Below are 20639 nucleotides of genomic sequence, written 5' to 3' on the forward strand. Positions count from 1 at the left end.
AAACCTTAGATCTCTCCTACCCATCAGTAGCTGAGCCAAGGTAGCAGAAAAGTGTGAATCAAAGGCCTCCATACAGCCTTTTTCTGACTTGTTGCCATAGTCCTACGTTAGGAACATATTTCTGGGTTTTATTAGCTCTGCGAAAATGGAAAGGAAAACTGAGAAATGGACATTTAGAACCCAGGGTTATCGTCACACCTTTCTGTAACCATTTTGGAAAACTTTGGCCTGCTAAGTGTCCCCTCCCAGTTCTTGTCTGTCCCCAGAGCCTGGGTGCCGTGCCCCATCTACCTGCCCAGGCCTCCTTCCCAGTCCTCGGTGGATTTTGTCTCCTGGGGATCACCCAGCCCCTTGGGTATGTCTCCCTCCAGGGCTGCAGTCTACCCTTTGAGCCTTATCACTTGCTCTTGAAAGCTCTGAATTTCTGCTGAATCCCTGTTAGGTCTCAAAATTCTCTTTCCAGGTAGAGAGAAATTCTCTGAGTGTCACCTTGTACAAATACCAAGATGAGCTCTCCCAGGTTGCTTTTTCACTCACTTACAGTTCCTACAGATTTTATTATCATGGTATGAGAGCTGAGGGACCAAGAACATGTTCCTTTCAATGAAAATATACTTTAAACTCATTTGGAGAAGGAAATGAAGGTCACCCAAATGTTGACAGCTGATAATCTTGTCAGCCTGGGCCTTGAGGCATCAATGCTGCAGACCCCCATCCCTAAAAAGTTCAGTTTCCATATAGCAGGGTTTCTGCCTTCATCAGGCCCCTTCCAAACTGAGGGTCTCCATGAACTTCAGCCCAGTTGGCTCCCAAATAGTGAAAAAGTGGGAAAACCTCTGAATTTGGAAACTGGATCCATGAGCTTAAGCCATTTTATAGCTACATGAACTGAATATTGACCCTAAACTTCAGTTTCCCCATTTGTCAAATGGGGATGAGATATGCCCTCCCAAACTCACTGGGGTCTTTGTGAGGAGTAAACAATAGGTGTGATAACTCTTTGCACATTCCTAAGCACCTTTCAAAGGAAGGTGTTGCTAACATGAGTATGTGTTTGAGTACAAATTCAGCGTAGGTGTGTATATACATATATACATCCATACACATAAACATTTTAGCGTGTGTGTGTATGTATGTACACGTACATATGAATATGCATATATACACATTCAGTTAAAATAAAAAGTTTATTTAGCTCAAGAATCTTAGTGGTAGAAAGGTTATCATTGTGCCAGAGTTATATTGGCTTGGCCAAAAAGTTCGTTCGGGTTTTTCTGCAAGATGTTACAGGAAAACCCAAATGAACTTTTTGGCCAACCCAATAGTATAGGTGGTTAATGAAATAGAACATTACCTATACCTCTTGGGCTTCCTGGAAGCCAAGGCAAAAAGGGGCATGTGGCAGGTTCTCTTACTTGAGAGAAAGAAGTATACCTATTTTTCATCAAAGACACTAGAAGAGGTATGTATCATATATATCGTTACATAAGGGGCCTTGAGGAGATACCAATCAATATCATAATATCATTTTTGCTCAAACACTCCATTATTCCTTCTCCACCAATGTTGTCATACAGTAGTAAACTGGAATTTAATGGAGCCATTTACATGCAAAGATTCTCTTTCTTGTGCTGTACAACAGCAGTAATGCTATAAATTAATGCCATTAAATAAGATGAATGGATCTCAGAGTTTCTTTCCCCTCAGCATTTTTTATGACTATGTTTAGTATGGGGTCTTTCCTATTGCATAGATTGGCACTAACTATCTGTGATCTTAGGCAAGTGATTTAGACTCTCTGAGTCTCATTCTCATTCGGAAAATTTCGATGCCCATAGTATCAACTTTATAAAAATGTTTGTAAATTGTTTAATGAGAAGATGCATTTTAAAATGCTATCACGGTGGTTGGTGGTCAATAAACACTCAGTGTCAGCTATCATTATTAGAATATCATAGGTGATAAGTATGAAGCAGAATGTGGGAGTTCACTGAGGAAAGAAAAAGCAAAATCTATGGGTGCACAAACATTTTTAACCCATTGATCAAATTTGAATAGACAGTGGATAGGGTACAGGAAGAGGAAATTCAGGAAGGAGAAGCAAAATCAGTGAAATCCAGGGTGTGCAAAGATATCAGCTGACATGCTGGATGCATCGAGGAGAGAGAGGGAGTGAGATTCCAAAGGAAGGTCAGGAATGTTGTGCTTATACAAAGACAGTTTCAGAAGTGAGGCAGTTCTTCTGCAGGCCCTTCCTGGAGGCTAAATTTTGGTCAACTTCCATCTTTTACATCATGGACCCCAACTTTGCAAACTCATAAACTCAATTTATCAGGATATAGAGTTGAGAGGAGATTCAAATAAAACAAACGTACAAGAGAATGGTGGAAATAGTAGGCAATTCTTTTTTAAAATAATTCCTTCCCTCCAAAAACATCCCTAAGTGTTTCCTATCTCAGAAGTCTGGGTTGCCCAAGATACCTCACGTTCTATATCCAGTTGTCACCAAGTCCTACTGATTCTACACTCTAAAATTCTCTCCAATCCATGTACTTTTCTTATCTCCAGCGCCACCATCCTCATTCTGAATACCATCATCTCTTGCCTAAGAAACCTCAACAGCCGCCCCCTGCACCAAGCTGGTCTTCTCACATCCACTCTTACTTGCCTCAAACCCATTCTCCAACCACAGCAAGCATGATACTATATGTATCTTCATTTAACAGATGAGTAAGCCAAAACTCAGAGAGGCTATTGAAGCACATTCCAGAAGCAAGAGACTGACCTGGGTTCGAACCTGTACATGTAAAAATGCTGTTAGTTGGTCCTGTGCAATTAGTGTCATGCTTCGTGCTGAGTCGTAACCCCACAAAGTGGAACCTGGCTAGACTGAGACCAGCAGGAGCCCCTAAAAGACCCCCAATCCCCCCGCATCCACATGTTTCTCTTTCTCCCACCAAACGTGGCCAGCTTCAATGCCCTGCTCAATCTTGAAACACCTGCTGGCCCTGTCGTTAACATCAACAAATAATGAGCTGTACTAATAACAATTATCATAATAAATTGGCCTTTGATTACATCTGTCACCTGAGAATTTCAAAGACTTTACAAACATCAATTAGTAATTATAGCTAAAAGGATCACTCACCGAGAGCAGGGATCATTAAGGTCAGATAAGAGCTGTGCAGGGAGGCATGAAGGACAGCTCTGTCTTAGGCTGGTTTAGACCTGAGAGTCACCAGTCCCTGGTGGCAGGTCTAAGCCTCTCTCCATGAGGCTCAGAGGAGCCACAGTTCTGACATCCCAATTAGGGGACAATTTGTACAGCTGCTCCATCAAAGTCCTGGTGCTGAGGAATGGGAAGCATGAAATGTAGTTTTGGAAGGGAGCTTATAGATTGTGCAGTTCCTTTCTTTGTGCAGGATAAGAAACTGAAGTCCGGAGTAGAAAAGTGATTTGCCCAAGGTCAAAGCCATGTCTTGAATCTAGTCTCCTGTACCTTGTCCGTATTTGTTTACTCTGCAAAATTAGGACCATGCTCTCCTCTGTAGGGAGATATTGATTGATTGATGATGATGATGGTGGTGATGATGGTGATAAAAATCCAACAATCATTTATTAAGGGCTTGCTCTGAGTCAGTGAGGGGATACACAGATAAACAAGATACAGTCCCTGCCCTCAGGGAACCCACAATGCAATGGAAAAGACAATCATGAAAACAAATGTGTACAATAAACTATATCAGTAATCACATTGGCAGAATACCCAGTCTACAGCTGGAAGCCTGGAGGTGGAAAGGATCAGGAAGCATCTCATATAAAAAGTAACATTTGAGCCAAATATTGAAAGATAAGTAAGTGGGCATCTCCCACACAGACAATAGGGCAGAGGACAGGGTGTGTCCTGCAAAGGGAGCACCTGGGCAGAAGCCCAAAGGTTGGGAATTCTGTGATACATTTGGGGAGATTTGGTGTGATTGGTTCTGGGCTTATAGAGAGAAGGCCTGAGAGAGACAGAGAGCAGATAATGGCTGGCCTCACATGCCATGCTAAAAAACTTGGGATTTATTCTGTTGAAGACAGGGAAAATGATCTTGGCAATAACACAATTATTGACAAGAAACAAACACAATATATTGTGCTTTCTCTGCCCCAGCATCAGTTTATTACAATAATAAAGCCATGCATGTATACTCTTCTTTGCATCTTTCAGGTATTTGTGCACTCGAAATTTTGTGCAACCCAATGAGATGTGCAGAGGATATTGCTACATTCTATAAATGAGGACCCTGTGACTCAGAAAGATTAAGTAATTTACCCAAGGAATTTACCCACGGTCCACTCAACCAATGAGAAATGAAACTAGAATTTGAATGTCTAACTTCATTTTTTATGGCATATATAATATGTGCTAGGCACTGTACCATCAATGAAAAGGATGGGCAAGTCTCTTGCTTTCATGGTCTTTACATCTGGTGGGGAGCATGGAAAGTGACAATTAGTAAACATACAAATAAATAATTTCATCTTGTGATGGGTGAGAAAAGAGTGATATGATAGAGGGCAACTGGAGAGTGTGGCAACTGAGTGGAACCATCAGGGAAGGCAACTTTGAGGAGGTGACAGATAATAGAACTCGAATGATGAAGATGTGAAGGTCTCAAGGCATTCCAGGCAGAGGGAACAGCAAATGCAAAGGTCCTGAGGATGAAATAAATTCAGCAGATTCATGAATTATAAACAGGATCAACAGGAAGGGGGAAGGTGGTAAGAAGCTAGTCAGAAGAGATACCAGTGTTGGTTTATGCAGGGTGATGAAGATAAGGGGATTTTACCCTTAATCCACTGGGAAACCATAGGAGAGTTTTAAACAGGGAGTAGTGGGATTTGACTTAGGTAATTACAAGGTGATCTGGGTCACAAGGGGAGGCATTAATTATCAGAGTCAAGAAAGGCTGTGGATAAAATGGACCAGAAGCTACAGTAGCCATCCAGGCAAGAGATGGTGGCAGTTTAGACCAAGGTGGTGAGAGCTGAGGCCAAGATCACATGATGAATTCAGAATATGGAAAAATATTTATTCTCTCCCTTTAAAATCATGTTAATATGGAAAATTTCAAACATATACAAAAATAAACAGGATAATAGACTCATTTTATATGCCCCTCACTCAACTTCAACAATGATCAACCCATGGCCAATCTTTTTTTTCCTCTCTATCCCAACTAACTCTCTCTGCTCCTCCAAATATTTTAAACTTCTTATTTCAGTGTAATTTCGATCTTACAGAAAAGCGTCAGGAATAGTATGAAGAGCGTTCACAAACTCTCCACCCCAATTCCCTAATTACTCACAGTGTACCATATTTGCTTTACCATTCCATTCTCTCTCTCTCTGTCTCCCCTTCCCCTCTGCCCCATCTGTCTATTTGTCTGTTGATCAATCTATCAATTGATCTGTCATATCTCTATACCTAAATGCTTCAATGTACATTTCCAATACAATACAATACAATATAATTACCAGGAAATTAATGTTGATGTGATACTGTTAGCCCCAATTTTCCCAATTGTCTCCATTATGTCCTTTACATAAAAATTCTTTTTAATCTGATTCACAATCGCATGTTGCATTTAGTTGTCATATCTTTAGATTCCTTGTATCTCAGTCTTTCATTGGCTTTCCTGACCTAGACTCTTGAAAATTACAGGCCAGTTATTTTGTAGAAGGTCCCTAACATTGGGTTTGCCTGAGGTTTGCTCACGGTTAGATTCATGATGAATCTGATGCTTCTTTGGCAGGAATACCACAGAAATGACGTTGAGTTTTCGGTGCATCATATCAGGAGATGCGTAATATCCATGTATTCCATTACTGGGATGTTAACTTTAGTCACTTAAAGTGTTGTTCACCTAGGTTTTCTCCATCATTAAGTTACTGTTTCTCTTTAATGTATATATATCTTATAAGCATATAATTCTAGGCTACGTAAACATCCTGTTAGCCATCAAAATTTCATCCCTTAGTTTCAGCATTTGATGATTCTTGTCTACCTCAATTATTGGTAAGATGTTTTACCAAATGATGATTATCTAATTCCATCATTCTTTCTACATGCATTAGTTGACATCTTTTGTGAGGATGAGCTCTCCTTTATCTCATTCTTAATTAATTAATTTATTTCTAGTAGTAAAGACTCATAGATTCTTATTTTATTCAGTAGGTTATAAGCGATTGCCATCATTATTTTTAATGCTCAAATTATCCCAGTCTTAGCTAGTGGGAGCCCCATGCAAATTGGTTCCAATGTCCTTCATTTTTTCTTCTCTTTAAAAAAATTTTGCCGACTTTTAATTATGTAAAAACCATACAGATATCTTTTGATTATTGCTTTTATATGTATACATTTTTCAAAGTAGAAGGATGGAATATATTTTATTTAACAAGTTTAGCTTGATCTCTCAATTCAAACATTTAAGTAAATAGTATGTGGCTTCCATTTTTCCCTCTGCCTAAGCCCTGCAAATATAAGGAGTGTGCCTTCAGGGAAGTGTACCTATGTCCTTCTGACATGTCTCCATCAGTTCATGAAGACTTGTTTTCTTTCTGGCACAATATATTGTGCTTTCTCTGCCCCAACCCTGTTATGGGGAATGGTACTTAGAAACCAACATCTGGGAACTAGTGGGTGTCATTGCTAATGGATATCATTGCTTTTAGGCTCTATAAGTGGACATAAACACAAGATATGCATATATCTGTATATTTTCATCTATCTATCTATCTCTGTATTAAAAACCAAAAATTCATAATGATACCCCAATTCCAGTTCAACGTCAGAAGACTCATTCTAGTCTTTACCCTCCCCCTCATATTTTAATTTGTTTCTCTGACAATGAGAAACTTGCCTTTTATTATTCTCAATACATGTACTTATTTGTTCAACCCTAGACTACCCAGAGAGTATTTTCAGAATTATTAACCTATACCACTTTGTAAAACAAATCCATTAACTAAGGTTCAACATATGCTTATAGTTCTTTCTGTCTTTAATCTGAGGCTGTATAAAATATTTTGTTCAAAATAGTTCTTTTTGATTGAATTCTTTTTTTATTTCCCTAGGGAATGGTTATATATTTATTGGAAATACAGTTCGGTTTATTTGTTTCTCTTTGTTTCTAATTTTGGGTTCACTCTCCCCATCCTTATTGATGTTTTTGGATATATAAAATATTATAGCATAGTTCCAAAAGCCTAATCTGTACAAAAAAGTGCATACAAAAAAATACACACCATTTATTGGACCCCATTTCCACTATCCCCTATGGGAAATTACTGTCATTAGTTTCTTATAATTTTTTTGCGAAGTTAAAAGGTTCATGTATATTTTATTTCCCCTTCTACTTATAGAAAAGATAATACACTATTGATACCTGGAAATCACTTTATATTAGTTCATAAAGGTCTTCCTCAATCTTTTTTACAGCTGCATAGTATTCCACTATGTAGATGTATCTTAATTTATTCAATCACTCTTATGTGTGGACAGATAGATTGTTTCCAATATTTTTGAACTGCAAATATTGCTGCAATAAAGTATTGTGTACATATATGTTTTTTCATATTGTTGGAGATGTGTCTTCAGGGTACATTCCTAGAAGAAGGATTGTTGGGTCAAAAGGTGGACAAATATGTAGTTTTGGTAGCTGTTTCTAAGTTTCCTTCCTTAAAGCTTGAATCAGTTTCCATTCCCTCCAGCAATGTTTCAAATTATCTGTTTCTCCACAGCCTCACCAATAGGTTGTGTAGTCTAGCTTTAATTTTTTTGTCAAAGTTATACACACGAAATTGTATCTCAATATAGTTTTAATTCCCTTTCTCTTATAAAAAATGAAGTTGACATCATTTCATATATTTAGGAGACATTTTTATATAATTTCGTAACTACATGTGTATGTCTTTTGCCCATTTTTCTATCAGGATTTTTACCTTTTTCCCCTCAGTTTTTAAGAGCTATTTATATATCAGGGATATTAACTCTCTATCTGTGATATATGTTGCAATTTTCTAGTCTTTGCTTATAATGTTTTTGCCACACCAAAAAAAGAATGTAGTCAAATGCATCCATTTTTTAAAAATTACATCCAGACTTTGAGTCATAGTGAAAAAGCCTTTTCTTACACCAAGGTTATAAAGGAATTCACCCATGTTTGCTTCTAGAACTTGTATAGTTTAAATATTTTTTACATTTAAATTTCTGATGTTTGGTGTTTGTTTTGGGCATGGTGTAGAGTATGTATCTAATTTTATCTTTCTTCCCAAATGTCTATTTAGTTGTCCTAGCAACATTTAAAAAGTCCATCTTTGCCCCAATAATTTGAGATGCCACGTTTCTCATATTTTAAATTTTCATATGTTCTTGTGTCTTTTTTTGGAAAATCCAGAAATTCTCTTCCACTCACCTGTTTGACTATTTATGTGCTAGTACCTCACAGTTTTAATTATAAAGGCTCTATGCCTTGATATCTGATAGGGCAAGTCCCCCCACCTGGATTTTCTCTTCCAGTGATTTCCTAGTTCTTCTTGTGTGTTCATTTTTTCGTATAAGTAGTGTTAACTTGTCCAGCTCCAGAAAAAGCCTATTGGTAATTTTACTGGGATTGCATTAAATTTATACATTAATTAGGGTGAACTGACATCTTTAAGATGTTGAATTATTTTAGATGAGAACAGAAGATGTCTTTCTGTTCAAGTCTGCTTTTGTGTCTTTCAGGAGTGTTGTAAAGTTTTCTTCATATAGATTTTGCAGTTCTTGCTAAGTTTAATATCAAGTATTTAATCTTTGTTGCCATTGTGTATGGGATTTGCTGCCATATCTGCTGACTGAGGTTGGTTGTGTTTGTGGTTGCTATTCACTTTGTATGTTAATTTTATATCCTGCTACCTTTTATCATTGAGTCTCTAAGGATTTTCAGATATACTGTTATATCATCTCCAAACAGATATTCTAAAGTTTATTTTCCAATTTGTATGCCTCTAATTGATTTCTTTTATCCAATTGCACTGGCTAAAACTTCCAGTATGATATGAAGGAGTAGTGGAAATAGGGGGCATTCTACTCTTGTTCTTGGTATTAGTGAGAATGCCTTTACTAGAGTCCCATTAAGTAAGATGATGGTGTTAGAACTCGGATATATATTTTTATCACATTATGAAAATATTAATTCCTAGTTTCTTGGATTTTTTTTCTTTTAATCAGGAATGGGTATTAAATTTTGTCAAATGCTTTTTCTGCATGAATAGAGATAGTATGACTTTTCCTTTGATCCATTAATATGGTATACTATATGAATGGACTTCTTAACATCCAGCCAACCTTGCATTTCTAGAATACATTCCACTTGATCATGGCATTTTATTTTTCTCAATGCAGTGTTGGATTCTGTTCACCAACATGTTATGTAATAGTTTTACACATTCAAAAGTAAAATTCGTCTATAATTTCTCCCCTTCTCCCCTCCTTTTCTTTTTTTGGTATTCTCTTCCCCAGGTTTAGGTATCAGTGTTTTGCTGGTTTCATTTAAAAATGAGAATGTTTTTCTTCATTTTCCATGCTGCAGAAAAATTTATGTCAGTACTATCTTGTCTTTAAAAGTCTGATAGAAATTCCCTATGGAAACATTTCAGCATGGTGTTTTTCTTATGGGGTAGTTCTTTAATATCTTCCTCTATTTATTCTGTGAAATTAGATCTGTTGTTTTTGTTTTTATTTGTAATAAAATCTATTTTATAAGCTATATTTTCCTAGGAAATAATCATTTCCATTTAGCTTTTCAAAATTATTTTCAGAGTAGTAGTAGTCTAATTTTAAGAAGTTTCTTCTTTTTCAATGGTTATTTCCCTGTTGTCATTTCTTCTTTTATACATTGGTGCTTCCTCTCTTTTTTCTTTTTTCTAGTAGTTTTCTCTTCTCTATTTCAATAATTTCTGCTTTTGCCTTTATTATTCCCTACTATGGTCCTATTTTTGCTCATTTTTTTGTTTCGTTTCTAGATGTTTGTGCTGGAAATTTAATTAATTTAGTTAATTTTTTTCATTCTTTCATTTTACCAATGTACTTTAATCTAGTCACTGCTTTACATGATTTTTGTAGATTCCAATATGTAGATTTTTCACTATTTTGTTTAAAAATATTTAAATTTTTGTTCACAACTTCCCTTTCACCTAGAAGTTGCCCAAAAGAAATTATTTTGTAAATTTCTAGGTGGAAGGACCTACTTGGTTTTTTTATATTCTTAAAAATTTCTCATCTTATTATATTGTAACCATAGAATGTTTCTTGTAATATTTCTGATCTATTCAACATAGCAATGCTTTCTTAATTAGCTAACATATGGTAAGTTTTTCTGAATGCTTCATAAGCTCATAAGAAGATTTTTCTCTATAATCAGGCTGTAGGGTTTGACACAGATCCACAAGATCTGCCTAATTATTTTAGCTCTTCTGTATCCTTGCCTATTTTTTTGCCACTTGATCTGTCTTATACTGACAGTAGTCTTCTATTATTCTTGTATCTCCTATAGTTTCTACTTCATAAAGGTGATCATTGTGGCTTTTGGTTCATAGATATTCATGCCTGTTATATTTCTTGTTAATCGTGGGTTTAGCATTAAAAAGTGTTCTTTGTTATATTTTATGCTTTTTAAATTGCATTTTACTCTGTCTGATATCAGGATCACTGATACGGCTTTCTTCCTTTTTTTTTTGCTCCCATTCCTTTATTGTTGCCTTTCATAATTACTTTGTTTTAGGTTTGACCTTTATATATAGCAGATAGTTGGGTCTCACTTTATGAGACATTTTGAAATATTTTTCATGTGATTATATGAGTTTAAACCCACTCACATGTGTTGATGTGACTGATATGTTTGGTCTCAACTCTGTCATGTGTTCTTTATATCATAATTTACTGTATTCGTTTTGTAATACTTACCAATATGTTTTCCTTACCCTTTTATTTTAAAATTTCTTTTGATATTTAGAAAGGTTTGTATTTTTGTTCTAGTAGTTATCTTTGTTCTTATACTTTTCAATACATTTTATCCTCTCTTTTCTTATTTAACCTCTTGCTGGCAGCATGTTTTCCAGCATTTTTGAGGTGTAATTAACAAATAAAAATTGTATATATTTAAGGTGTGCCACATGATGGGGTTTTTGGTTGATTTGTTTGTTTTGGGTTCTTTGTGAAGTACAGCTGATTTATAATATTATATTAGTTTCAGGTGTACAGCACAGTGATTGAGTATTTTTGAAGACTATACACCATTATAACTTATTACAAGATAATGGCTGTAATTCCCTCTACTGTACAATATATCCTTGTTGCTTATCTACTTTATACATAGTAGTTTGTATCTCGTAATCCCTTACCCCTAATTTGTACCTTCCCCCTTCCTTCCACTGTGAAATGATCACCATGATGAAGTTCTCACAGTTACCATTGTGTATGGTAAGAACACTTAAGATCTACTCTCTTAGCAAATTTCAAGTTTGAAAATCAGTAATATACAAATCTCCAGAACTTATTCATCCTACGTAACTCTTGGATCAACATCTCCCCATTTCCTCTACACTTTAGCTTCTGCACCCACTACTCTCTGATTTTATAAGTTCGACTTTATCAGATTCCACATGTAAGTGAAATCATGCATTACTTGTCCTTCTGTGTCTGGCTTATTTCACTTTGCCTAATGTCCTCCAGGTTCATCCATGTTGTTGCAAATGACAGGTTCTCCTTCTTTTTAGAATAATAGTCCATCGTCTGTATCTACCACATTTTCTTCTCCCTGGTCCTAGCTGCCTCCAGACCATTCAGCCATGCCGATCCCCTCTGTTTTCTGGTTGGGACAAAAAAGAAATGGGCCTCTTGAGCAGCATCTTACATAGCTGGGGAGGTGGGTCACTCATGATGTTCTCCTTTCCCCCATGGGGTCTCTCTTGGCACTGAGCTGTGCCACTTTGGGGGACAGATGACACATGTAAAGTGAAACTGTTCTTTTTACCCTCCTCAGTGCTTTTATTATAAGAGTTTTTGCTCGAGTGGGGTGCTGGGACCTCTCTTCTGGACTTTCAAGTTCCCACAAAGGCACTCTCATCCATGGGTGTCAAAATTATGTTTCTGGGGGATGATGAGTGTGAAAATTTACTCTGCCATCTTGCAGACATCATTGCTTTGTCAGTGTTTGATGGTATCCACTGACTTTCATCTATTGCCTGTACAACAATCAGAATGAACTTACTCTGCTCTCCTCTTTCCCTATTTCTTCTCTTTCTCATTTTTACTTGCATTATTTTTACAAGAAAATAAAACATTTATATATTCTGCTTTCAACCATGTCCCTACCTTGTTTTAGTCTTAGATTTACAATGAAATAATATTAAACGCTTTCCATCAGTCCTTTTGCCAAAATTTCTTCAGTCATCTCTTTGTTGAGTGAAGTTTATCCTCTGGCATATTTCTCAAGAAAGACTCATGAGTACAGGAATCTCTGAGTGATTGAATGTTGCAAGTTATTCTTCTATAGCTTTGATAATTGAAAGATACAGCCTGGCTAGCTATAAAATCCTTGGTTCATAATTTCTTTCTTTGAGTTCTTGAAAATGCTGCTCCGTATTTCTCGGCCTTGTATGTTGCTTTGGAGACATCTCATGGCAGCCTAATCCTCTTGCCCTTGTAAATTGTTTGATCCTTTTTGCCTGGAGTCCTTGAGGCTTTTCTTTTTTTTAAGTTAAACAGTTTTGCTAGGATCTTGAAATTGATCTTTCAGGTCTTTGAGTCCTTTCAATATGTAGGCTCAGGTCATCTCTTAATACCAGACATTTTCCTCAGATTATTGTTATAAATCTTTGCTTATTTAATTACTTAATCTGTCTTCTCAGGGATTTCAAGTAGACGTATATTGGATCTTCTTTGTCTTCTCTTTAAGCCACTTTTTCACTGACACATGTTACATTTTTCTCTATATCATTTTCATTCCCTTGGCTGTCGTTCTCTTTCTTCAATGCCCCTTATTAAAAATTTCCTTTGGGGACTTCCCTGGTGGTGCAGTGGTTAAGAATCCACCTGCCAATGCAGGGGACACGGGTTCAAGCCCTGGTCCGGGAAGATCCCACATGCCACGGAGCAGTGAAGCCCGTGTGCCACAACTGCTGAGCCTGCACTCTAGAGCCCACAAGCCACGACTACTGAGCCTGTGTGCCACAACTACTGAAGCCTGCACACCTAGAGCCCTTGCTCTGCAAAAAGAGAAGCCACCGCGATGAGAAGCCCATGCACCACAACAAAGAGTAGCCCCCGCTCGCCGCAACTAGAGAAAGCCCGCACGCAGCAACGAAGACCCAACAAAGCCAAAAAAAATTTTTTTAATTAAAAGAAAAATTTCCTTTGGACACCTTGTAATTTAATAATTTAATCTTCATTTCTGATCACTTTTGGTTTTGTTTTCTTTTTTTTTTTTTTTTTGCCTCTGAGTTCAATCAGTTATTTTTTCCTAGTTCTTTTATGTTTCACTTATTAATCTTTGCATTTCTAATTCAAAGTTGTTTGAGGAAATTTAATTCAGTTTGGAGTATTATTGTGTTACAGATTCTTTTCTTTTCTGGTTTGTAATTTTTTTGGAGGGGGTATATATTTCTATCAGTTGGGATGTTTTGATTTTTATTTTCTGTTCTCTTCGTATAGCAGCTTTATTTGGCTTCTTCCATTTATGCATTTTGTAGATTTGAGGTTCAGAAACACACTATTCCGATAAGGTAGTGAAGTATGTTTGTTTTAAGGTATGACTGAGTTTTTTGTGTCACGGGGGATGGGTGGTTATGTGCTCTCTGACTTGTCACTGTTGCTCTTCTCTTTTAATGTACAGAGTCTTAAAATTCCCCCTTTTGCCTCTTTCCCTTTCATCATCCGATCTCCCAAGGACACTTCTCCCTTCTTTTTACCCTATTTTCCCCCATAAGTGATACCTATGGAAGATTACCACCTTGAATTTTGTGTGCTTTCAGGTTGTTTTCACATAGTCATTTCCTTATTCTAGCAGGATTCTCTTTCAGAATTTTCACAAGTAGGAACTTGGTCTTTCTGAAGATCGTTTTATAAAATCTTACAGCCTCTACTACCTTACCTTTTTTCTTTTTCTTGTTGTTTTTCGGTACAGCCCTGGCTCTCCACAAAGGTTTGTGTTGAGATCCTTAGAAATAGTTCATTCAACTGCAGTGCTTACTCTTCTACTAACAGGGACTATGAAGTTTTGAGGGTTCTATGTATATATTTTTAAATTTATTTATTCTTTTTTTTTTTTTTTTGGTCTGTGTTGGGTCTTCGTTGCAGCACGCGGGCTTTCTCTAGTTGGGGTGAGCGGGGGCTACTCTTCGTTGTGGTGCATGGGCTTCTCACCGCGGTGGCTTCTCTTGTTGCGGAGCACAGGCTCTAGGCACGCAGGCTTCAGTAGTTGTGGCACGTGGGCTCAGTAGTTGTGGCTCACGGGCTCTAGAGCACAGGCTCAGTAGTTGTGGCACACGGGCTTAGTTGCTCCGCGGCATGTGCGATCTTCCCGGACCAGGGCTCAAACCCGTGTCCCCTGCGCTGGCAGGTGGCTTCTTAACCACTATGCCACCAGGGAAGTCCCTCTATGTATTTTAATGATGTTGAGGTTGTGAGTTTTGTATAGCTTTATTTTTTTCTTGTTTTCCTGTGTTGTTTTTTTGAAGGATATGTGGAGAGATTTGATTTTAGATGGTTATCATTTTCTTCAACTACTAAGAGCCAGCAGGAATTGACTGTGGATTGGTTGTGGGAAATTATGCAACTAGAAGAATTCAAGGATGACTCCTAGGTTTTTTACTTAAATCAACCGAGTAGATAATGGTAACATTTCCTGAAATGAGGAAAACTGGTGTGTGTGTAAGGCCTGGAGTAGAAGTGAAGAGAGTAACAAAATTATCTTTTGGAGGTTTGTAAATTTGTTATGAGTATATGGATATATGAGCCTGGATCTCTGGAATACCATTGTTAGAAATAGAAATTTGAGCATTACAAGGGTTCAGTACTTAAAGCCTTTTAACTAAATATAATCTCTTAGTGAGAAAATTGGGATACAGATGAAAGAGGATATAAAATAAGACCACTCCAGTGTTTGGAGGTCAAGCAGATGATAAATGTCTAGCCAAATAAAATAAAATTTAAATTTAAAAAAGAGGATTAGGAACAGACAGTGAGATGGGAGAAAAACCTAGAGAGTAGAGTGACCTAAAAGGCAAGAGGAGAAAAAGAGTCAAAGAGAAAGTGTCAGTTGCAACTAATATTGATGAGAAATTAAGGAAGATGGGGTTGGAGCAGTGACCTTTAGAGTTGACCATATGAAAGTCTTTGTCGACCTGATGAGAGCAATCAGATTAAGGTGAGTTCCAGGGTGCTGGTGAGGTAAGACAATCAAGTCTGCATCTAGAGAGAGAACACAGAATATTTTCAGAGCTTGAGTTTAATCGGGAGTTTTCTGAATGGGCTTGCATGTTACTTGGGAGTTTCGTCCCAGGGCTCAGGGCCCTGGCTATTGCCTGAAGCAGAGCCTAGTGCCTTCCAGGAAGATCTGATAGGGTTGGTGATGAACATGTATCCAGTTAGAAGAGCATGCCACCAAGAGCCAGCTCTCCTGCATCCTGCAGCTTTACTTTGCCTTTTGCTGGTGACTGAAGATCTGCAGGTTACAACATGCATGTTCATTAGGGAGTTATATCTCAGAGGGTACTCTGGCCCTTTCATGCCTTAAAAGGCACTCCTCACTCATTTTTTTCCAGAGGCTGAGCCTGCCAGGTGACCTAGTCATAATGGTTCTGGGCTGCTCAGTTTCCAGAACCTCTCTGCTTCCCTTTTCCATCCCTGGCTTTCTGATTGCTCAGGGTCCTGTTTCAAGTCAAAACAGAATTCCTTCATACAAATTGCTTGGCCTGTTTTTCAAAATATGGCTGTGCTCCGCATCACTGTGCCTGTGAACAAGCCAAGAAAGCAGGGCATCTGACCTCAGTGGCAAAAACGTGTTTGCCGACAGACACCTCAGAAAAGAAGGCCATTTACTTCAAGGTTACTGTGTTTGGCTTACTCTCTGTGTAACCTTGGGAAATTTTATGTAATCTTGTTTCATTAGAGAAAAAAAAAGGGAGCATTGTGGTATTCATCACATAGCCTTGCTACAAGAATGAAAAATAAAATGTTCGAAATAGGTACCTTAAGAAAAGAGAACCTTCCTCTTTTTTTTTTTTTTTTTTTTTTCTTAGTGATGCTTTCAGGGTCTGACATGCTAAGTGGATGAGCCACACCGAGGCCAAACAACAGCTTAGGGATCAGGGCAATGGAAGAGCATCACAGGAAATTGGGCTGCAGAGAGACTAGACCGGGGACCCAGTGGGTATCATCAATATCAGAAGCATGGGGCAGGGTGAGGTGGTGGGAGGACTCTGGGACCAAGCAGAGCCAAAATATGCTTTCCAAAGGTTTGGGGGGAACAGGATCTCTGCAGCCAGGTTCTCCCTCCTGGTCCAAGCCACTACCATCATCTACACCACCACACTCTCCCCACCAACTAGTTTCTCTTGCACCGGAAGTCTATTCTCTATACCACAGCCTCTACATTTTGGAAAATGAGAGTCTGAAAATTTTATTCTTCCTACTCATAACTGGAAGCAACCTTAGAATATCCCACCTACTCTACCAAAGTAGCCTTCTCCATCCCTTTCTCTGTCATTTGATTGGTGGGAAAATTGAGCCACAGAGAGGGGCAGTGAGTTGCTCAGTATCGCACAGCACTGGCAGATCCTTGAGTAGAAGCAGGTCTCAACAGAAGCACAACAGTTAGGGCATTATATTCTATCACAAAGTGATATATTCCTGTGTGCAGATTTGCAAGTCTAGAGTGGGAAATGGAATGTGAGTGAGGTTAAAATAATGGGGACATGAAATTGTATTGCACTGTGGAGATGGAACGGAAAATATACCAAATGCTTTTCCTTTTCCCAAAGGCTTACATAATCTTGGCACAAGGAAAGTACTCATTTTCTTTTTACGGAACCTATTGGGAACTTTGAGTTAATGCCCACAGGCCAGACTTCCCAAATGATCAAATGCAGAATTTCAAGCATGTTCCTGACTTGCTTGCTAACAGTTCAGTCACGCAGAAGGCCAAGAGAGTGACTCAGGACTTTGTTATTCTGTACTTGATTCTAACCAACAAAGACAAATTGGTTATGGAATTAAAGATGTCAGGAACTTGGGAGAAAGCAGATATGTCAGAGTCATGTTTGTGAGAGCCAAGGGTAGTTAAACATAATCAGATGCGTGCTCTAGATGATAGAAAATAGTTTAATAGATTCGGGTGGAGGAGGTGGTATTGGGAAATGGCTCACTTTCAGGCATGCAACTGTGGAAGGGAAGATGATTCTAAGGAGAATTAGAAGGTTCTACGAATGACTCAGTGAGGAAGAAGGCAGTAGAATAAACCATTGTGGCTACTCAATATTCCCTTTAATGTGACACATTTTAAAGTGAACTTTCCCTCAAAAGACACATTAGCCTTCACCTTTGTGGAGAGGAAGTGACCCAGAAGGAGCATGATGGATATTAGTTCAAAGGACTCAAATTCTTATCGTATGAGGAATTGTTGACGAGAAGAAGGTTAATGAACCTGAGAACTGTCTTTCAATATCAAGACATCTTTCCTACACAAGCAAAGGCAGACTTTCTGTTGTCTGCAGAACAGAATCAAGACCACTGGGGTGTCATACTTGGGTTTAATAGGAGTGACAATTCCTAGCATTTGGAGGTGTGCATGGATAAAATAGACTCTGCTGTAGACATTATCATTGCTTCTCTTCTTGGTGCCTGGAGGACTCCATTTCCTACCTCACTAAAGTCAGGCATGGCCCTGTGAGTGGCTCTAGCTGATGAAACCTGAGTCAAAAGTGTTACTTCTGATAGTTGCCAGTGCTTAACTCTTCATCATGCTTTTCTCCTGCCTCAGTGAACACTGAAGCATTGTGTTAAAATGGAGGTACCTGCCGTGGTCTTTGAGTGACTACAATGATTAGAGCATCCCCTAACCACCACCATTACCTCCCCCTCAGACCCAGCCATACACATACATTGGACATGTAGCTTGAGTGGAAAATAAACCTTTGCTGTTTTTAGCCCCTGAATTTCATGGGTTTTATTACTTCTGCATAATTCTGACTAGCCCAGTGTCTTCAAGGTGAAGTGGTTACTTACGTGTGAGCATTAGCAAGATAGGCATTGGATTCTTGAGCCTCACACACTTGCATTCTTTGCTTTTTTTTTTTTTTTTTAACATCTTTATTCGAGTGTAATTGCTTTACAATGGTGTGTTAGTTTCTGCTTTATAACAAAGTGAATCAGCTATACGTACACATATGTTCCCATATCTCCTCCCCCTTGCGTCTCCCTCCCTCCCACCCTCCCTATCCCACCCCTGTAGGTGGTCACAAAGCACTGAGCTGATCTCCCTGTGCTATGCGGCTGCTTCCCACTAGCTATCTATTTTATGTTTGGTAGTGTATATATGTCCATGCCACTCTCTCACTTTGTCACAGCTTACCCTTCCCCCTCCCCATATCCTCAAGTCCATTCTCTAGTAGATCTGTGTCTTTATTCCCGTCTTGCCCCTAGGTTCTTCATGACCTTTTTTTGTTTGTTTGTTTTTTTCTTAGATTCCATATATATGTGTTAGCATATGGTATTTGTTTTGCAGTTCTATTTACAATAACCAGGACATGGAAGCAACCTAATTGTCCATCAACAGATGAATGGATAAAGAATATGTGACACATATATACAATGGAATATTACTCAGCCATAAAAAGAAACAAAATTGAGTTATTTGTAGTGAGGTGGATGGACCTAGAGTCTGTCATACAGAGTGAAGTAAGTCAGAAAGAGAAAAGCGTTCTTTGCTTTTTATTTTCCTTTGCTACACAATATTCAGACTCTTACTGGGGGTATAACTTAGTCAACTGGAGTGTTCAACTGGTTCCACGACCTCCTAGGATATGATCCCAGTAACGCAGGCTAAAATGATTCTCTTGCTAAGCACACTCTTCTGTATCTCAGCTGCAGGCCCAGCAGCATCATAAATTTATGGATCCTGTTCCCTTGGGGAGCAGCCAACAGCAACAAGATAGCTCACCAAGCAAAGATTCTATTGCCACGCAAACACACCCACACAACATGATCTATGAAAACTGTAAGGTGTCTACCAGAGATCTCTGGGCCAAAGTAACTTTTTGAACATGAATTTTGCAGTTTGTTTCTTATACATTCATATTGACTGGGCTATTCCTAAGTGTCTGTGTCAGTGTATGCATATAGGTGCATTATATACTTTTAACTGAGCTTCGCAAGGATGCCCTTGATACCATCTACTAACCCATGCAACTGAGTGAAGCACACACATGCCACAGTGTACCCACTTAGTGTTATGGTTAAAGTTGTTCTGTGCTGGGCAGTATTTATGCATTGGTTCTGTCTGGGGAAGAAGCTTATAAGGTGATGGGAGCCAGGAAGTGAAAGTAACAAAATATGTACCTAGCATGAAAAGAAATGAGATAGAATTAGAAGGTGATTCCAATGGTGGAAAAAATGGAAGGGACAAATTTTCAATTATAATTAAAAATACATATGCATGCCTGTATATGTATATTTTATATGTATTAAAAAACCAAACCCACGACAAATTAACTGAATTGTTAATTCTCACTTTTGTTGTTCACAGGAGACCAAAATCAACTGTGTTCGTCTGGCTACGAAAGGTATGTTGGCATGCCCTGTCTGTCTTCAGCCATTTAAGTACTTCTCCCTCTAGCCACACAGGGAAATTTTAGGCAAGAATGGCTAAAAATAACAAGAAAGAATTGTTATTTTCATTGGAGTCATTTGCATCAAGGTATTAATGTATACTTACGGTATATATTAATAACACAGTGCCTAAAGCATAGGAAGAGCTCAAAACATATTTGTTTAGTCAATGGATGGCTGGATGGATGGACGAACTAGTACATTAATCAGTGGAGTGGTAAATATAAATTTACTCAAATAGTCTTCTGCTATAGATTTTCATTGTATTTGGGTCTGTGTTTGGGTATTTTTTTTGCATGTCAATTAGACCTATCTTCTGGTTTTGCACTTTATTCAATTGGCGCATGGCTTTCAAAAACGAGGTGATTAGTGTTAGTGCCTTCAGTAATGAGAAAACAAACACTGCATCGTTATGTAGTTGGCATTTTCAACACTAATCCCCAAAACTAAGGCAGCATTGTTCAGGCTCATCACTTTTTGTTTCCCTAATTATAACTGAATTGCCTGGCTCTTTCAATTGGTACATGTTTCTGTTTATTATTCTTTAAAAACAAAATCAATGAATGGTTTGTTATCATGTAACCTATTACAAGGTTGAATGGTTAGAAATCAGGTTTATCTTTTTGTTACAGAATTGATACTTTAAGCAGCTATCCTCCCTGTATAAACACACCAAAATTGGGCAATTGCATTCTGTTCCCTGCATTTATTGACAGCATATATA

The 20639-nt window shown here is 38.1% G+C and overlaps 1 protein-coding gene across 14 annotated transcripts in view; it reads left to right on the top strand.

Annotated features, from left to right (window-relative positions):
* Positions 1-20639, top strand: part of PTPRT (protein tyrosine phosphatase receptor type T) — a 1098035-nt gene that overhangs the window by 861612 nt on the left and 215784 nt on the right. For all 14 annotated transcript variants that reach the window (XM_082361692.1, XM_082361703.1, XM_082361700.1 and 11 more), the window contains exon 13: positions 19833-19869. In XM_082361692.1, coding sequence (XP_082217818.1) covers positions 19833-19869 — 37 coding nt within the window. The remainder of the gene's footprint in view (positions 1-19832; positions 19870-20639) is intronic.

The sequence above is a fragment of the Balaenoptera borealis genome (assembly GCF_965194805.1).
Source record: "Balaenoptera borealis genome assembly, chromosome: 16".
In the NCBI taxonomy this organism is placed as follows: domain Eukaryota; kingdom Metazoa; phylum Chordata; class Mammalia; order Artiodactyla; family Balaenopteridae; genus Balaenoptera; species Balaenoptera borealis.